The 15,561-nt window shown below is 40.1% G+C and overlaps 1 protein-coding gene across 1 annotated transcript; it reads right to left on the bottom strand.

The window, feature by feature from the left end:
* Positions 1-172: 172 nt before the first annotated feature.
* Positions 173-6,297, bottom strand: LOC104546222 (protein patched homolog 1-like; the record flags this gene model as incomplete). Its single annotated transcript, XM_010191559.1, has 6 exons — positions 173-320; positions 1,612-1,733; positions 2,872-3,070; positions 4,533-4,624; positions 4,735-4,804; positions 6,108-6,297. Coding segments are annotated over 6 exons (821 nt in total), but the record flags the coding sequence as incomplete, so codon positions are not given.
* Between the last annotated feature and the right edge of the window lie 9,264 nt (positions 6,298-15,561).

Below are 15,561 nucleotides of genomic sequence, written 5' to 3'. Positions count from 1 at the left end.
AAAATAATACATCAGCTTAAAAACTGAAACACAATCACTCAGTTCTGGTTTGAGCATCTTCCTTGAAGAAACCCTTGTAAGAAGGATTCCTTCCTTGTAAGAAGCCATCACAGAAATCAGTGGATCTTTCTAGGGCTTTGTAGTATGATATCTAGGTTATTTTCAACTTTACCTCAACATACATCCTCTGCCAGGCTTCCAGAATTGCTGCTGCCTTATCCTCATTCCAGTTGATATGTGAAACATATTCATACCCCTTGAAGTGCTCATACATTTGCTTAGGAGTCATTAACTGAAACATTGTTTGCAAAGCCTGGGCACTGTGACATGGAGAGAAGGGAAAAGAGAAAGAGACATAAAATGAGCATTTTCAGAAAATTATTTTTATGGTATCAAGTCTCAAATGAGACCCTAATGGGGTTCTTGATTTTATAGGGCACATGTTCATATCAGAATTGAACAGAGTATAATTATTCTACTGTGTATCTGGTGCAGCTGTACCGGTCTATGCAGTAATCAAGCTAAATCTAGTTTCACTGAAGTTAATGAGAGTTTTACATTTATTTTCAATAGGATCCATTTCAAGAGCAAAGAACATAACCCTACAAATCATTTATAAAGATTGTGATTGATAGATTACTGTGAGGATGCCACAGGAACAGATATTTTTACAAGATCTTGTAAATGCTGTTGGCAACTTGTAATTTGAAGACCTTGGTCTTTTTCATCACTTGAAGAGAAATACCACATTAAACTCCTGTTGCCTGGTAAGTTGCAAGGAGTACATAATGGCAATAACTATCCATCCTGAACTTCCACAGTACACAACTGTATCCAACAATTTTAGAAGCTTAAGGAACTATTTTATTTTTCAGTAAAAATATATTATTTGGCTACTTGTTGAAAGATTTATCAACGTTTAGTGTAAATGTAAAAAAAAAGTCAAAATTAATACTAAAAGGTCTCGTAAAAGTTCTCCGTATTAAGTGTGGAACAATTACACTTCATTTAGTTTAGTATGGCCTACGTTTTTCACAATTCTATTTCACAGGTTTTTCCCCACTGAAGTCCAGTGTTCCATGACTTCTTCAAGAATTCTCAGACAAAGGGGTTTGTTTTATCATTCAAAACTATGTTCCAGTTGTAGGGACATAAAAATAGACTTTTCTCTATATTGAATCTGAACAAAAAGTTCAGTGGAGAATTTGGATTTCTGACAGATGTCAAATGAGTGAGCACACTATCAAATTATTGTATTTCCCCTTCTTCCTCTGATTGTATTTCAAAATATGATCAAAGATGTTCAGTGCTTTAAATACTGTTAAATGTCTTATACATTCATTCTACAAAACAAAGCTGCCAGGAAAAGGTTTATTTCTGAGTGACATACAGTATCATTCTGAGGTTAGAAGCACGTAGCGATGACACCTTCTTAAATTTAAACAACTGTTTAATCACTGTTTACAATTCTATTCTCGAGGTATGTCCTCTTACACTGGGATTGATAATACTCCTGAAGGGCAGTAGATTTTGCATGATCTTCCCCCTGTGCCCCAAAACCCAAACTCTAACAAAGAAAAACTTTGAAATTTTCTTTAAGCATTCATTTACCTTACAAGTTTACCAGAACTGTTCTTGACTGTACCACCTATTATCAATTCCTCCTGCCAATGCATGTATTTTCTTGACAGTCCATAGCATCCACCACTCAAAACAAGGGCTACATCAAGAGGCTAGAAAAAGTTATAAAGAAGTAATTAATCAGTTTCACAACTTCAGACAAATTCATACCCTAACTTAACACCCAGTGTACTAGAATAACAGACGAGTACTGTGTTCAGTTCTGGGCCCCTCACTATAAGAAGGATGTTGAGATTCTAGAGTGTGTTCAGAGAAGAGCCACAAGGATGGTGAGGGGTCTGGAGAACAAGCCTTATGAGGAGCGGCTGAGGGAACTGGGGTTGTTTAGCCTGGAGAAGAGAAGGCTGAGGGGAGACCTCATCACCACCTACAACTACCTAAAGGGAGGTTGTAGAGAGGTGAGTGCTGGTCTTTTCTCCCAGGTGATGGGGGACAGAACAAGGGGAAACGGCACCAAGCTGTGCCAAGGGAGGTTCAGGTTAGAGATAAGGAGGAAGTTCTTTACTGAGAGGGTTGTCAGAGGCTGGAACAGGCTGCCCAGGGAGGTGGTGGAGTCACCATCCCTGGATGTATTTAAAGAGCGGGTAGACGAGGTACTTAGGGATATGGTTTAGGGGGTAGGCAGGAACAGTTGGACGTGATGATCTCAGAGGTCTTTTCCAACCGAGCGATTCTGTGATTCTGTGTGACTCTAAAGACAATCTAGGAGTTCTACAAAGAGAAATGTGTTCACCAAATCAAGCTGAATAAATCAGTCAGATACTTGTTGATCAGATGGCAATGTCTCCCAAGCCTGATGTGATTGATAAAGAGTTATATAAAACTGGGGCCTGTGACTTCAAGTTCTTCACAAAAATCAACAAGACTGGTGCTACTTGAAGGAAGGTTTTGCTGCACGGTGCAGTGGCAGCTGTATTTCAGCAGTGGCTACGTCTGTCTGAGGTATCATGTTTGATGAAATGCCACATCTTCATATTGCCAGTAGCTGACAACTGCACTCTAAATACACAGGATTAAGCATTACATCACAGAATGAGGGAAAGTTCATGACTGTGGGCTAACAATATATAACAAGAACAGGAAAAACGACATCACTCAAGAATAAAAACTATGTATTCCTTGGAAGAAAATGCCACCTTCTTCTCTCTTCTCTGATATATTCTCCTCCTCCAGCTCCTCCCTCCCCCCAGCCTCCCTTGAAAAGATATGCACAAGGACAAGCAAACTTACTCTGGTGGAATTTTTATTGGGAGCTGTGATTGGGCAATCAGGATCAGCAGGATTCAGGCAGGGTCGATCCATATAACCATGACCAACCTCTGCTTTATTCAGCATTTCTTCCCAGCTCTCCACTTGGTAGTTTATTTTCTTTAACTCTTCCAAGAATTCTAAGGGGTCAAAGTTGATCCACTGTAAAGGAGGCTTCCCTCTGCAAGAGAAACCAGAAGATGACACGCAGAAAAAAGACCAAAGAAGCATTGAAGCAAACATATTTTTAAAATTCATATTTGCAGGAATAGTTGAGTTATTTTCTGTTACAAGTTTAAACCTTTTCTGGTAAAGTTTTTTCATAAAATGTAAAGCATGTTTTAATTAATTTATTTATGAACTTTTCTTGCAGTCCACTTGTAATTGGAACAAAAATACTCAGTTCTTATAAAGTTTTGTATAAATGAGAATATTCACAGGTTAAAAATACTTCCATTTACAAGCAAAGCAAAACAAATAATCAAGCACCTAAATAACAAAAAAGCAGCCAACTGCTGCTTCAAAGAATTAGGGGAGGAGGGGAGGGGGAAAGAAGAGAGCAGGCTTAGGAAAGAAAGCCTTTCTCATAGTATCAGATTACTTATGGCTAGTCTAATAATCATCTCGCAAATGTAATCAATCAATATAGCTGATCTTTGTTTATCTATAACAATACGCTGCTCCTTCAAATGCCCTGGCAGCTATCAACCATCAAGCTTTCCTACTACCATGGCTGTCACCACTATCACTGTCATGTCTCCCACCGCCCACTTCTGAATCTGTGATGTTGACAGACTAGAAAGGCTTTTGGCTGCCTTATTCTGTGGCTCAAACCACACTGTATCTGCTTAACCAGGCTTAAGTCATTATTCCAAATCTCCCAACCAGAAAACACAAACCCCCTTATTTCCCCATCTAAAACTGTACACTAAAGGTTAGGAGATGGCCATTGCAAATTGCTTTTACAGAGACATGCAAACCAGGACAGAAACAATAGCTCAAATGCAAACTCTTGCATTCATAACAGAAAATGCCTGCACAGATTAACAATTAACTCTTTAACAGATTCAGGGCATATAATATCACACTCGTAAGCTGTGAGAAACCACCCATAAAAGATACTATATGGTTTCTTTAATGATCTCATAAGCAAAGGATTTGCTCTTTATTCCTCAGGAAGACTTGAGATTTAACCCAAGACATTTTCTTAGGAATAAAATTCCCAGCCAATCAATGCTTTTGTATTTTGTATGGGGGGGGGAAAACAACAAACCAAAACCAAGCAAAAAAACCCATCAGAAACAAGTTTCTTTCAGGGAAAAAGAAAGGGGAGGGAGGCAGGCATAAAATTCTTAAAGCTTGAATTCAGAATTTACATTTTATTTTGCATGCTACCAGAATTAGAAAAATAACACAAGATTTAAATCAATGCCTGCACATCATCTCTTAGAAAGAGGAAAATCTTTATTCAATAAAAAAAATCTCCATGCATATTTTCTGTAGAGACGCTGCACTTTATCTTTTATTTTTCTGTTAAAGCAGAATCTGAATAAACAATGGGAGTGCAACTAAAAAAATCATACACTGCTATACAGTTAAAATCAGTCAGAGCAGAAAGTTATAAAAAAAAAAAAAATGCTTACAATAGATAGGCAGTTCCTGACTGTAGCTTTGCTCCCTCCCAGAAGCAGTCCAAAGGAGTGATAATTAAGCAAGGATAAAGATACTCTATGATCTGTCAAAATCAGAAAGTAGAAAAACACAGATATAATACAATATAATCAAAGCAGCACAAGTTGAATCATGAGAATACACAAATCTTAACTAAATGCCTGCTGCACATACCTGATCCATGTAACCTGCTTCTGTGATGAGCTCTCCTGATTTATAACATAAATGTTCCAATTTCCACTGTCTGTAAGAAATACATAGACCAAATTTTTCTTCTCGCACAATTACTCAAAAGTTCTTTTAAAAATATAACTGGCATTTAAAATTACAACTCACATAAACATACTGGCATATTGCTCTCAAACAGCAAATCACTGAGAAAGGCAAATATTACTCAGCACAGTTATACTACACCTCACAAAAAAGCAAAGGCCTTTCTTTTTCTAGTTACAGACTAAACATTTGTTTCAGTTATCTAATATTCTCTGCAAAACTCATTGAAAATAATGGAGCTGCTTTTCAAGGCTAGTCAACACATGTTAAAGGGACAGAAATCCACCTCTGTATGAACTGGACCTCTTGAGACATCACTCAGTGACACAAGTGAGAGAGGACCAGAGTAGTCCTCCAGCTCAGAGGACCAGAATACTCCCAGCTGACCCACGCATGCAGAAGAAAAGAAACAGTTAGGATTTCTGCCTTCCTTTTTCACCTGTACTACGACTTTCACTGCCATGACTTCTAACGCCTTAGACAAGACAGGAGCTGGATACAAGATAAGTGGAGCCTCAGCATTATTTCACTGAAGCATCAGTAGGACATGCTGAAAAGCTGTGCTGAAAGACAGGGGGCTTCATGCTTCACAGGCAGGGCCCCTAGACACATCATCATGTAAGTAGGAACCACTTATCAGAAAGACATCTCATTAGCCCAAAGCTGGTCCTTTCTTAAGATACACATTTATTTTTTTATTGGACAACACACAGCTTCCAACCATCAGTATATGCACACAGACACTTTGAAGGCCAATTCTATTATGTCTGTATTATTAAACAGCTATTATTCCACCCATTGCCACTTCTCACAAGTCTGCATTTTCCTTTATATCCAAACTATTGGCAGGATAGGAACCTATGCATCTATTCACAGTCATTATGTACCTCATGCTGGCATCTGCAAGTGAATTCAACTCTCTTACAAGGAAGGATTTTCAATTTTCAAGGAATCCCATCCATAAGCTCCTATGTTTAAGAGCACAGACATCACCCCTTTACCAAGAGAAATGCTGGGCACTGTAGCACTGCTCATAGGGGTACACCCTCAGAATCTCTTCCAACACCACTTACCCCATCTTATTTGCTAAAAGCCAACTTGTCACTGCTATTATACCCCAATGTCAAGCATCAGAAACCAATGACATTCAAATCAAAACACAGTCCTAAGGGAAAGGCTCTGACGTGCTAAGCATTTAAAAATACACGAAGAGAAGCATGTGCTCACTTTTAACTGTTACAGATAATCAAAAAAACTTTTGCTTTTCCCCTTACCTGTTGTACATGTAGACATGTACTCTGCTGGCCTGAAGGGCAGAGTCAAGGTGCTGTCGGAGTGCTTCTGCTGTCAGTACATTAGCACCATCTTCCTGTGGAGTCTGGATCATGAGCTGGGGGTTAAACATGGCCTCTTCTCCAATCTTCTGCCGTGTATAATTTAACTCCCGACTTACTCGTCCACCAACTGATGAATAAATATCAACAGCTTTGTATTAGCCAGTAACTGCATATTCTGCATTCACTTGATGAGCACTCTCCAGTTGGAAAACCTTGACCATGTGCATGGACTACTCTGTCCCAAACTTATCACACTATAACTTTAAAACTAATAACAATTTTCTTTAGTAACAAAGCAACAAAAACCATATTCCTCATTAAAATACCATTGCCTCCACTAAGCACTCATGCATAAATTGGAGCCTCAAACCGTTTTTTCTACATTGTAACCAATATGCCATATGTAAAAATTAAAAAAGAAAAAAGAAAAACCTTTTCCTTGCAGACCAGACCAAATACTGTGTTACAATTTCTTACACTTGTATAAACAGTCTGCTCCAATAGCACATTTCAAGATAAATGGCTTTAATTTACACTCTTCTCCTAAATAATCTGGCAAAGGCAAAAGCAGAATGTTTCTCTTCAGTTAAAGGGAGGAGAGAAAGAGTAAGTGAGCAAGAGGACTTATTTCAGCCTTAAATAGAAAAAATACCAAGTTCATAGTCTTGAGTGTAGCAGAAAGGCCTGTCTACAGCAAATTTACCTCAGTGGTCCGGCACCTGCACAACATGCTGCGATGCAGGAGATCATTCATAGGCAACATCTGGTTTTACATCTACATGAGCCGAATAGCATGCTCCACATTAAAACATGGGAGGGACGGGGAAAAGGCAGAAGGAGACAGCAAAGTCGACAGGCTCTAGAGAGAGCCATATTCAATTTGCCTTGCCAGAAAGTATTACGTAAGAACGGAAAATTATCTTCCCTCTTACAAGAAAGCATTCAGCTAGAGCTTATATATGCTTCATATAAGCTCCCCTGTAGTCTCTCTAGCAAACGCATGTGGGAGGCGGGATCAATTAATTCAGCCCATTAGCTGAATCAAGACCACATCCAGATGAGGAGGACAAGAATACCACCAACACATTGTTTCCATCCCTTGCAATTTATTACTTTTATTGCTCTGTTAAGTCCAAGCTACAGACCTGGTCTAATTTGTTACATTTTTTTCAGTTCCAGTCAGCTTGGCACTGGTGATTTGAATTACTGCCAAAGTTTAGTTCTGCAACGGTGTGAACAGAAATTGGGCGAGTACATCTATCTCTTTGTAGGCCGTTAACAGAAGACTGATCTGTAACCAGTCGGCAGTGTGGGAGATGACATTCTCAAGCCTTAACAGGGACATACTTTTTCAGTCATCTGGGCCCTCAATCCACCCGGAACCTCCCTGGGGCTAAAAGGGCCACCAGGCAAGAAGCTGGGCCCCTGCACGGATAAAGTTGTCAGAATGAGACCCTCAACAATTAAACCATATAGTCACTCTGGCACAAAGCGTTACTTAACTTCCAGTTCAAGAATTCTTTGAAAAAGTGTTTCCACAACACTCTCCATTTTTTCAGCCTGTCACACATGGCATTACCTCCATCACACCAAGTAACAGTGACCAGCTCACAGTAAGAAAAAAATAAAAATCAAAGTACAACTTGCTTACCTAGAGCCCCTTTATAACTTCTTAACATTCCTCTAACTACAGTGAGAGAACATAAAATCATTGGACTGCATATCCATGGCAACAAAAACACATTTTTATTTTTTTATCAAGAAATAAATACTAAAACTACTTTTACTTATCAGGCTCATGTTCATGCTTATTGCCATCTTTCCCCACCAACCAACAGTCTACGATACACTATCAAATTTGCTTCATCTTACATGAATATGAGGTAGGGGTAAGGGAGCAGAGTTATCCTAATCTGTATGTCTTGGAACCAGAGCTTTCTTTTGCAGTCCTTTACAGTGCAACTCCTTCCAGAGATAAAATGTCTCTCCCTCTTTTGTGTCTCACTGCCAGCCAAGACAATAAAGCCCCAACTTTATGAGGACTGTGGAGTCTACCATAAACTTCTACTGCTGGTACTATATTCTCTCCCATTTTACCCACACTTTCCTTTTGACTTTAACCAGGACTTGAACCAACAAATCATACTTTATGCAAGACAAAGGGCAGCATTCCTCTCTCTGCTGAAAGTGACCAACTGTTTACTATCAACAGAAATGATTGCTTCCTAATCAAGGTCCTGTCAAACCACATTAACTTCACTGAACAAGGCATATTTAGCTAATCAAAACTGCATCACACAAGTCAGTCATCAGAACAGAAGCTGTTTTTTTTTCCTCTTTCAACATTCCAAACAGGAACAGCAAAACCACCCAAGGAGGCGGGTGCACGTTCCAGAACCCTGCAGCAGATCTGCTCTGCATTCTTCTTAAGGCATTACATCATTTAATTATTTCCTCGATGGGTCTGTTACGTACTTTTCTTCAGGCAAACCAGAGTAAGGATAACTCCACTGGCAAGTGTAGCTACTTTATACAATGTAACACTCAGGTACAAAGAAGTTACAAATGTGAATTACAGAGGAAAATGTTGACTGCCAAAGTCAGATTATGTGAAAACATATGGACAGACCAAAAGCAAGTGGATACACCAGTGGCCTTTCAATACATCAGAAGTAATAAAAAGCAAAAGGGAAGGGAAAAGAATAAAAGTTTCTACCAGTTACGTTTTATTTTATTTTAACTTAAAGTTTGCAATGATCACTGGAGGTTGCCAGATCCAGAGATCTTAAACCTCTGCAATGAGCACAATCAGCTGAATATGCATTTTTTTTAAATCAAGAAATCTTGTGGGTTTGTTTGTTTCAGACTATCCAGAGCAAAAACCTAAGAGAGAAACCACTAAAAATGTCACTCAAATGTACCTGATGCCTCTGCCTCGCTGTGCTGAAGATATGCAATACTTAACACTTGCACACGCTGCAGAAAGTCATTCCTTACATTTGTAAGAAAAAACCAAACCAAACCAAACCACCACGCATTATAGTCATCATAGAATATCCATGCTATAGGACAAATGATGTAATGGAAAACATGCTCAATGATCAAAATGTTGGTGTTTTGTGGTTTTCCTTTATGGACTCTGTTTGGTGACAACATTTTACACTCAAAATGCTACTGACTTAAACTGTATGTATAGCATACAGTACCATTTTGTTAAATACCACTTCCCATTTTATCCCATATCAAAGACAGACAGAACTATTTCACTTTAATATTCCTGTGACAAAATCCACTTAACATTCTCTTTTTCTGATGTATCAAAAGCCACTTGATGGCATTCAAGTCCTTTATTACATGATTCCTTATGATTTACTGCCTAGACAGCTGAGTTGGTAGCACAAATTCCCACAAGCCAAAATGCTGATTTAAATAACAGATTGGTACATAGTCTCATGGCCAGTGGTAACACAATGCAGCAGTTTGTACACTGTCCTTCCAGCAGTGTCATCAGATTCTGGGTGAATGAATACAGAAATGAGATACTACACCATCTGTACAAATTAGCCAACACAGTTTTTTTTAAAAAAAAGGAAAAACCGAAATCACTACAAAGTAATAATATCAGTGATCTGGCACCATTTCTTACTTAATATATGAGTTTCTGATTCCCAAGAATGTGTTTGCAGGCCAGTGTTTTACTGACAGCATCTTTTTACTGAGTATTAGTTACTGTTAAAAACCTGTTTTTTTCTAAAGAGGAAAGTATCTTCCCCTTCTCCCTGCTCCTATCTATACAGGCTTCTCCACTTCAACAGAACATGTGATATCTGCCTTGAGCAAGTCAGCATCCTGCACCGTGGGACATGCTGCTGCCTCCTTCTGAACTTCCCTACAGAAGCCAGTCAAGGTACTAAATTCGTGGTCCTTCTGAAGGGCCTGAAGAGGACAGTAATTGCCAGTATGGGTGCTGGGTTGCTAAGAACTACATAAGGACTACTGTGTCTCCCTCCCCCCAGAGCAATGAACAGCTGTCAGGTGGTAACAAGTTTTAGCCATCCTCAACTTGAGGCAGACCTGAACTCATGACCTATAGGTGAAAGGCTCTAGATCCCATTACCAAGCACTGGGGTCACAGCCCCAGTGTCTCAGTCATCACGCATTAAAATGCTTCAGCGGATCTTAAGTGAGAAGCACCCAAAAAACAGAACTGCTTGCCTCTAGAATACTTTTGCATAACACCAATGCATGCTCCAATGGCATAAAAGTGAAATCACATTTGTTTTCATTGGCACAATTTCTGACAGATTTCCTTCACTGACTTACTAACAATTTTGAATTTACTGGGTGATTCATCTCATGTGCTCATTTCCACTGCAAATGTCACTGTCCTAACTCACACCTTTCTCACAATGGGCATTCAAAATTTAAGTGGCATTATAAAAAACACTGGAATCCACCCCAGGAACAGGAGTCACTTCCACATTCAGGAGTAAGTTTTACCTTTGCTATACTAAGAGATTGATCCTAAATCAAGTCATGAGTGACAGCCAAAAGTCACTGCTTGTCAATTTACTGTCCAGTTGCTCAAAAGGCACAAAATATTTCTATTTCAGGGTATCTTACAATGTTCCATTTAAAGTGACTAGAATTGCATCATATAGCCTGAGGTTTTTGGTTTTTTTAATATGAACACTACCTCTATTAACCACCCTTGTGCCCAACTGTGCAACAAGTAACTTAATAGAGAGCTAGCTCTGTCTAAAAAAGAACATTCCTGAGAGTCAAACACCTTGGATAAAAATGTTTGCCTGCCAACATGAAGAACAGACTTTGACAAACCAAAGCTAAGATTTCCAGCAATACCTACTGGTTTTGCAGCCTAAGTTCTTCTGTGACAAGCTTGGGGTGCATGAATGGAGCAAAATTTTCTGGAGAATGAGACTATGGGCCTTAAGATGTTTCCACTTGAGCACTTGTGATGGGGGGCAGACACACTTCTTTGTTTGAGCAACACCATCTTTTTCATTTTTCCTGGGCTGCAAATGTGTAGAATTTGAGCAATCTCACCGAACCTTTGAAAGCGACAACTAAAAGTAATAAAATCATATGTCTAATAGTCATGGACACCTCAAACAACATTTTCATTTCATCCTTCCAAAAGATGCTGATCCTTTCTGATAAATCAGACGCGTAGATCAGTACCCCACGCAATGCTTACATTAGAGCCTGAGCAATAGCCAATGCAGGCAACCTCTGCAATTTGCAATACCTGTTATCACCACAACAGGAACCAAAGGAAAATAGAAAACAGAAACCATTCATGACTCAGTAACCATATTAAAAAAAAGACTGATACCCCAACGTGTCCAACTGAGACTGAACCTTTACCAACCAACTCAAAAAGCAGCAGTGTGCAGAGAAAGGCAAGAACAGCCTAGACTTGCGAGGAGACCAGACACCCCCTGCTATGGGATCCTCCACCCTAGGTGAGTGCCAAGGAAAGCTGCAGGTGCCTTCCCTTCTCTCCTTTCAACACCTTCTCCTTGGCAGGACAGGAAGAAGGAAGGATCTTTGTCTTCATACCTCTCTATTTGCCATTCTACATACCCTATCTCCCTCAACTTCACTGTTAAGGACTTTCTTCTACTTGACTTCACGTAGTCTCTCCTTGTGCTGTTCCCATGTGCATCTCTATTACATGTGTATACAGGCATTAACTCAGAAACTACAAAATGAAATTAGTTTCAGTCCATTACGATGGTACACAGATAAGCCAGCCAGCCACAGCTTTGCCTCCCTGTCCTAACTGCATACTCGGATTGGAACTATTTACATCTGCCACATAGCAGAAGGCGGCACCTAATGACACCAATGACAATTCCCATTTTTACTGATAAAAGAACACCGACTTCACGATAACAAAACACAGAAGGCAACTACTCCTCACACAGGATTGAAACCTCCTATAAAGAAACTGAGATAAAGAGCTGAAGTTCTCTGGCAGATATGAAGATTAGCCTGCCTCTTACTGGGCACAGAAAACTAATGGCCTTTTGATTTAAAGCTTCCTGTTGCTCTCTAGGGAGTTCTGTCTTCACATTCCCTCGGATGTTTAAGCTTCCCTCTCGTGCACTTTGTTAGCAACAGAATATAGTTTTTATGCACACAGACAGCATTAGTTAGCATACTGACAGAAGAGCATAGAAGGCAGCATGTTCCTCAAAATTATCATTCTCTAGGCCTGACTGGCGAAGTAAAACTGCTGGAAGGAAGTGCAAAACACTTTCCTTGAAATTTAAGTTTAGTCAGTACAACAAATGGGACTGGTTGACATGTCCATTTCTTTAAACTTTTAAAATGCTGTCTACTTTTACAGTCAGAACTGTTATTGGCTTACATGGTTAATCTCTGAATTTATCAACTACTGACTGTAAGACATTATCATGTATTTGATGTATCTGATATTCAAACAATGCTAAGAATGGCTCTTGTAAATCCATCAGGATTACATTATAAAAAAGTTTTTGCTGCCTGTAATGCTTTTTTTCCCTGCTCATTTATTTAACTATGCAAAATGAAGACTTCATACAAAATGACTGAAATTGAGCTACCACCAAAAAAATGCAGAGAAATTATGACCTTACTATGCTAGAGCACAGTGGTAAGCAAACAGCATGTTAAAGAGCGTAACATGGTCGTTCAATGGGCTGTGCAGCAGCTCAATGAAAAATTCTCATCTTTATCCTGTAATTAGACATTATCTATACCAGCACTGGACTACAGGTAGTCAGAAGTTCCATGCTGTGTCTAGGTTTTCTAGGCATTTACTCTGCTGAATACAAGGATTGTGCCTGCCCAGATTAAGACAGCCTACACCCTACCATCTCCCTTCCCCCAATGTCCAGGTGGACACTCTACATTTCTTCCCTGTTACAACGCCAACAAAAGGACACCATCTGTCTAGAATACCATCACATCCCAATGTGAAGGTTTAACTGACTCCAATCTCTCCTTAGCACCACTGACTTCTAAGAAAATCTAGAAGCATGTGACCATCTCAACCATTTCTGTCACACTGAGAATTAGATAACACCAAGTTCTTTGGTTTTGCTTGAAAAAGCAAGGGTAAAAGACAGTGGCCTACAAATGCAAAGAAGTTACCAAAAAACCGCCAAACAACAAAGCACTTCAGAAGGCCGCTTTTTATCTCCCAGGCCATCATATGACATCAGCTAAATTACTCCTCACAGATGCTGGGGATGACTCCAGTGCTGCTGTTACATGTGTACATCTGTATTGCCCACAGGCAGAAAAATATGATTTCTGACTGGGTAAAATAGATTACTAGGAAAAAAAAAAAAAGGAGACATTCTTGATGCTTGGTGCCCCTCCAGGCTGAGAAACAGGAAAACTGTAATTAAAGAAAAAACCAACCAACCAAACCAAAATGAACAAGTGAAACAGTACAAACTGAGAAAAAAAATACAAGCAGCTTTGAAATGTACAATAATATACAAAACTGGTACCCGCAATTCAAACTTTACAATTAAACCTAAAACACAGTAGCTTCTTACTCAGCTGTGACACATGTCCTTGGTAACAGAATACGAGCTGTTCACCTCTGGGTCACTGGATCTAATCCAGACAGGAACAACGGTGACCACAAGTTGTTTACCATCTGACAGCTGTTTGCTCACTTATGTGAAATGAGTTGGTGGTCTCAGTCCATTTCCTAGTGGGCAGGTGTCCATATTATAGAAAACCACCGTCACAATTGGTAACCTTGTTGACCACTCCAACAAAGAGTTTGAGGAATGAATGGGCATGTAGAGTGACCTACCCTTTCTTCCAAATACATGGTCCCTTCAGGTCAGAGCTAAGCCACAGCTTTTGGTGGAGAAGCCCACCTATTGAATTTTCTGTCAAAGTAGCAAAGGAATAAAGGACTGCAGACTCTTCTTTTTCCTAGAAATCAGGGAGATGGCCTACAGTAAAGACAGGCAGTTAATACAGACTACTGCAACTCTCCAACAGTTTATGATCATGTAACAGTTTACACTCGATGAGGAACAAAGCTGAATTTTTATTTTTCCGTAATTTAAGAAAACATTTGAGCACACTTCAAAAAACTTGACCACACCAAAATCCTCAATTGTACATGAAAGCGACTAAGCTTCCAGGAGCTCTGCTGAGAAGGGTATGCAAGGGGCTTCAAGGTCTAAACCTAAGGATTTCAACACAGCTGAATAAAATTGTTTAAAGTTACTTTAACTTGAATAAGGGCTTCTGCTGGGTAATATGTTAAAAACAATTTGCTGTGTTGTTCCACAGCAGTCAGCCCAACTTTTCATTTAACCTCTCAGTGCCCTTTCCTCAAATACGTAATTGTTTTTCCTGTGTGGTTAAAAGCAGCATTTTTAAGTCTTTTCATCTGTATTCCCGGCATAGCAGAAATTTCATCTGTACATGAAGTACCACAAAATTTGAATGCCATTTTTATAAAGGAGCAGCAAATAGCAATGAAAAAACTCTTCATCCAGAACCTTTTAGGGGATACTGTTTCCTCAATAGTGCTTTCAGGAGACAGAAAAACTAATGTACAGCAAAATGAAAGGAATGAACATGTTATGAAACCGGGTACAGTTTCTTTCAAGTATTCCCTACCAGCTGCTTGCTGTACCATCTGTTGTTGCCTAAGCAGCTTCCTTCTGAATGGCTCTGCACTGAAGCAGAACTGCTCTCACTGTTGGACACAATCAGGTCAGGTCAGCACTCCCCCCTGCACCAAACCTGCTGCCTGTCACAGCTCCCCCCACTTCGATATTTCTTACTGGCCACCAGCTCCCAAGACAGTGCTGCATCTGTCAGGAGGCCCATTTTTCATAGTTTGCTTGCTATTCACACCGAGCAGCAAAGAGCGCATTTAATTTTGTGCAGGATGCACTCCAAGATTCCAGACAGATACTCCGAGAGCATGACCATATGGCTAAATTTATTCTGAAGCAGAAAAGGCTGGGAAAGCCAGCTACACAAATGACCAAACGCATCCCAGAACACAACCTTTATTTATCCGCTTTTGGCTAGTCTGATCATGCAGGTTATTTCACTTCACTGCTAAGCCCACCAGACTATAACAACGGCCCATTTTGCCTTTGAACGAGCAATTACCACAGCTCAGGACCGGCGGGGACACACCCCTACCGCAGCCGGGGCGGGGGCACAGGCACAGGGCAGGTTTTACCAGCCCCCACCGCAGCGGGAACCCCTCCCCCCGCGGATCGGCTTCCGGGGGCTGGGGGTATCCCGGGACCGGTGAGCCCCCGGCCCCGAGGAGCGGCGCGCTCATGCGTTGCCAACACCGCTCCTTCCCGCTGCATCTGCGCAGGGCAAC

This window comes from Mesitornis unicolor, unplaced genomic scaffold, assembly GCF_000695765.1.
Source record: "Mesitornis unicolor isolate BGI_N332 unplaced genomic scaffold, ASM69576v1 scaffold36359, whole genome shotgun sequence".
Lineage (NCBI taxonomy): Eukaryota > Metazoa > Chordata > Aves > Mesitornithiformes > Mesitornithidae > Mesitornis > Mesitornis unicolor.
Note: the sequence above shows the minus strand (reverse complement) of the source record. Positions and strands in the feature narration are given on the sequence as shown.